At 38.6% G+C, this 4,597-nt stretch overlaps 1 protein-coding gene across 1 annotated transcript in view; it reads right to left on the minus strand.

Annotated features, from left to right (window-relative positions):
• Window positions 1–326: 326 nt before the first annotated feature.
• The window catches only part of UNC13C (unc-13 homolog C (C. elegans)), a 158,091-nt gene continuing 153,820 nt past the window's right edge, over window positions 327–4,597 (minus strand). Inside the window, exon 18 of the mRNA XM_015564757.1 lies at window positions 327–2,104. Coding sequence (XP_015420243.1) covers window positions 1,819–2,104 — 286 coding nt within the window. The 3' untranslated portion in view covers window positions 327–1,818. The remainder of the gene's footprint in view (window positions 2,105–4,597) is intronic.

A 4,597-nucleotide genomic window follows, 5' to 3' on the forward strand; every position in this document is an offset into this window, starting at 1 on the left:
TAAAATAAGGAAACATTTTTTCATGTTGCTTGTTTATATGATGAATATTGACTTTCTTATAGTGCTTAACAGTATTGAGAGACACACTGCTGGAGACATCAGTTCTTTTTTGTTTTCAGGGTCATTATTTTATAGTATGTAGCTGTTTCCATGAATACAAGTCCTGGAAAGTATCTTTCAAATTCTAATAAGATATTAGAACCAAACAATGTGAAGATTGTTCTAGCTAGTAAAAAACAAACAAACAAAAAACACTGGAGTTTTTATTCCTAAATAATGAAATGATGCTTCTTGAATTAAATAAGAAGGCAGCAAATACAATAAAGTGTTGCATGTTCTCAATATACATCCATTTATTAATGCATATGCCACAGGATCACATTGCACTATGCATTTGGAGAAGTCATTAACAAAGCAATTGCCTAACAATTTAACATGAATTAGTGGATTTCACTGGTCTGTGTTTTCACATCCAGTAGCAGAATGGTTCTGAGATTCAGGATAATATTAATTTTGTTCTTAACATACCAGACCAGCTTGTTCACAAAACACAATCATTGTAATTGGTTCTTGTTTCTGCAGGTATATGTTGTCCACTAACAGTTATGCGCATGTTTCAAAGTACTGTTCTACAGCCAACTATTTAGATAGACTCCAAAAAGTCAAACCATAAAGATACAGCAAATGCAAATATTCATGAAGTATTTCATATTCAAAATCCAACTTAGTTATTGTTTTCCTATTTCATCTGATGCATCTTGGTCTTATAAATAACATAAATTACAAGATTGTAAGCAATTTCTTTAGATTCTGTTTTACATTTTTCATTAAGTAGATGAAGACAAGGCTTTGTGTTCCAGTGCAATATATAGTAATGCTGTATTTAGTACAAATCGTTGAATATTTTTAAAAGAAAAAAAGCATTTAACTGATTACAGTGCTAAGTAATTAAGGAGTTAGTCATATCTGTCAGAGGGAAAACACTAATGGTAGTTACTTATGATAGATATTTTTTTAAAAAAACTTTCCATTACATGACTTTGTAAAGAATTAAATTTGATAAAGCCAAGACATAATGCTAGGTGGCAAGTGCATCAACTTACCTTTTTAACAAATGTGATGTGGCTGTGGCAGTTTTGAAGAACAAAGTTTTGTCAATATATCAAACATTGTTAACAAACTATTTAGCATTGCTTTGTATAAGTTTGCTTTAATAGCATTTCTTCACAGTGATATTTCAGAAAGGTTGGAAACTGGTCAGCATAAAATATTTCCCACCTTTTCTATTTTAATTTGTATGCAAAAATCATCACAATATATCTTCAACTATAAAATTACAAATGCTTTCTAGTGGTGACTGCATTTCCAGTTATAATAGAAAAGGGTATTTCTAAGACATCTACAATGAGGTAAGTCTAAATAAAACAGAATTTGAGTAACAAATCTTTTTGATCTATGGGCAATTGAAACCAATTTAACAAAAACAACTAATAGATGAACTGAAAAGACTTAATTGTTTTTCAGTATGCTTAGTGGGTGAAAAATTGTTAATGAGATGCAATAAACATTTAAAAAGATCTGGATATTTCACTTTACATCATAATTTTGGCACTTCATGGAACATTTATTTCCCAAAGACCAGTGATGGTCTGTATACAAGTTCTGCAGGTTTTCCACGTACTTTGTAGACATTGTACGTGATTACTGGCAAACACCGAAATGTAGTGAAATAAACATTCCCATGTATTTGCACATGCATGCAGTAGTCAAACAATTATAGTTTATGCATTCTCGAAGATGGTATCTTCAGTATTCCTTTCAAGCACTCTCTTCAGCAGATCTTGTTTCAGATTTAAGTCTTACAAATTCTTTCGCCACATCATCGCTGGTCCTCTGAGAGAGTATTCTAAGAATAGTCAAACCGGTGTCATCCATAGAAACATTTTTCAAAAGGGGATACCATGCCCCATAGCTTCCCTTTTCTGCTATGCTCTGTAGCTGAATCACTGTCATTCCGATAATTCGATCTTCCCGGGCAAAGCAGTAATCCTTAACTGAGAGATGAAGTTCATAGGCTCCTGGGTGGTTTTCATTACCCAAAATACTGTGTGGATTAAAATTATGAATTTTCAGCAAAAATTTTATTTCACCTAGGGATCAACACAGTTCTAAAAATGCTATACATTTTTATATTGGGAAATAGAGTCTCGCTTTATTTTAATTCTGATGTGTATATTTTTAAAATTTTACTTAGACTGTCTTTACTTAGATATTACTTATAATGTAACTTAAAAACTTCTTCTTTCCCAAAAAAATTCCCTAGATATAAAAAGGAACTCCATCTAAATATGAATTTGTGCCCTGATGTTAAACTTATCAATAGAAGCTGGAATTAAAGCATAGTGCTGTACTTAATCATTGAAGTCAGGAACTCCGCTCAGATATAGTTGTAGGATAGGGTTGCTGGGGATCATGGGAGCTAGGCTTGGGTAAGGGGTATGTCAGAAGAATTTCGGTGTCATTTCAACATCATTTATTAAAACCTCAGGCTCCTGAATGTGTTGTATCTAGGAGACTTGTCTCGGGGGAATACACTGCACAGACCACCAAGCACTATTCACAAGATGCCAAATTGGGTACAAATCTCCAGAGCACATTAGTTCCAGCAGGGGCCGATTCTTTAATGCCACTTCGTTCTTATGGCAACAGTGAGGCTGCAAGGGTGGGGCTGAGGGTGGCCTCTACTGATAACAACGCAAGACAGCTTGTCAGGGCCCAGCTGAGTGTAATGTAGAGGCTGGGCCCTGATGTGCTGCGAACGATTCTCTCCTGCAGTTTCCTTCAATTCATTCTCAGATATTGATTTTCTCATAAATGCACATCTATTGCTCAGCAGAACAAGCGTCCACATGCCTTCCTATTAAAGTGACTTTTTCTAATCAAGCATGTTATAGACACAAACTTTCATGAGCTTGATCCTATGTCTCCCTCTCTTCTTTATCTGTCTCTAGTTCAGATTATCCAGATTTGTGGAATGAATTCCATCCATATGCAGATCATTTTCAAGTCATATTCAACTATATATTTGATATTTCCTCTTGGGTGTCCAATAGGCATTTCCAAATCAAACAAAATCTCTGATCTCCGTATCTCTTGTCCCTATGCCCCCATCTCAGTAAACAACTACCCCAAAATCTAGGGGGTATCCTTTATGTCCTTCAGTAACTTCCATTTTCCCTAATTGGATGTACTCCCCATCTTTATTTTTACACTTTGTCATAAATGGAATGCTGGCCTGCTAGGACTATAATAGAGTTTCTCTGTGTTCTGGCTTCCAGTGGTTTTGGCCAAAAGGAAGTCCTATCACGAAATCAGAAGTGATGAGGAGAGTAAGATCAGAGTCTTTGTTTCTGTCTCTCCTTGCCTGTGAGGCTGTTTCCTGACATGGAAGGCCACTGCTCTTTTAAGGTGGCCCACTGCACCGGAAGTTTTCACTTCCCCAATTTTAATAGTATCTCATTCTTTCCTTCCTCAGTGCCCTAGGGGCCACCTCCTGGCCACTACTTGCCCCAGGTTACATTTCTTGTAGTCCCTCTACTCATATCTTTGTAAATTCCTTTGTACATAAGTCTGTCTTAAAATATTCTAAATTGAATGTTCTCAGGAACCTAATTATATTCTCTTTCTTTCATGTTCTACCTCCAGTCCACTGCAAGTTCTATAGAACCCACTTCCAATACATACCCAGAATCTTTGTACTACTTGCTTCCATTTCCTACTACCATCTCGCCAGTCACTGTTATCTCTTACCTGGACCATTGCAAAAACCTTCTAACTGACCTTTACATATTTGGTCTTGATTCCTTGTAACTTTTCTCTATGCAGCAAACAGAATAGTCATTTAAAGATGCAAACCAGATCGTTCCTCCCCTAATCTGAAAATCCTTCAAGGTCTCCTGTTGAACTGAGAGTGTAACCTAGTCCCCTTTACCCTGACTGCGAAGCTTTGTACCCTGATACCCTCTTCAAATTCAGTTCACCTCACTCTCTTGGCCAGTATATACTGTTTCTTACATTGGCCAGGCAGGCTTCTGCCTTAGGGTCCTGGCACTGACACTTTCGATTGGCCTGAAATGCTGCCAACACTCCTCTGCATGACTGATGTTTTGCTTTTTTTAGGTTCCAATTTAAAACTCAGAGAGGCTTCCCTGAACACCAGTGTAAGTAGCCAAATAATCACTCTACTAGGGGCCTCGTGCACGAAATTCGTGCACTGGGTGTGTGTGGGGGGGGAGTGTCCCTCAGCCCAGCCTGCCCCCTCTCACATACTGGGAGCCCTCAGGCGTTGACCCCCATCACCCTCCAATCGCAGGATCAGCCCCTTGCCCAGGCCTGACGCCTCTGACAGAGGCATCAGGCCTAGGCAGAGGACCCTCATTTCCCCCCATCACTGGTTCTGCTCCCAGCCCAGGCCTGATGCCTCTGGCCCAGGCGTCAGTCCTGGGCAGGGGACCCCCAGACCCCTCCGATTGCTGGCTCTGCCCCTTGCCCAGGCCTGATGCCTTGGCCAGAGGCGTAGACCCCCATCACCCTCTAA

The sequence above is a fragment of the Myotis davidii genome, unplaced genomic scaffold, assembly GCF_000327345.1.
Source record: "Myotis davidii unplaced genomic scaffold, ASM32734v1 scaffold1421, whole genome shotgun sequence".
Lineage (NCBI taxonomy): Eukaryota > Metazoa > Chordata > Mammalia > Chiroptera > Vespertilionidae > Myotis > Myotis davidii.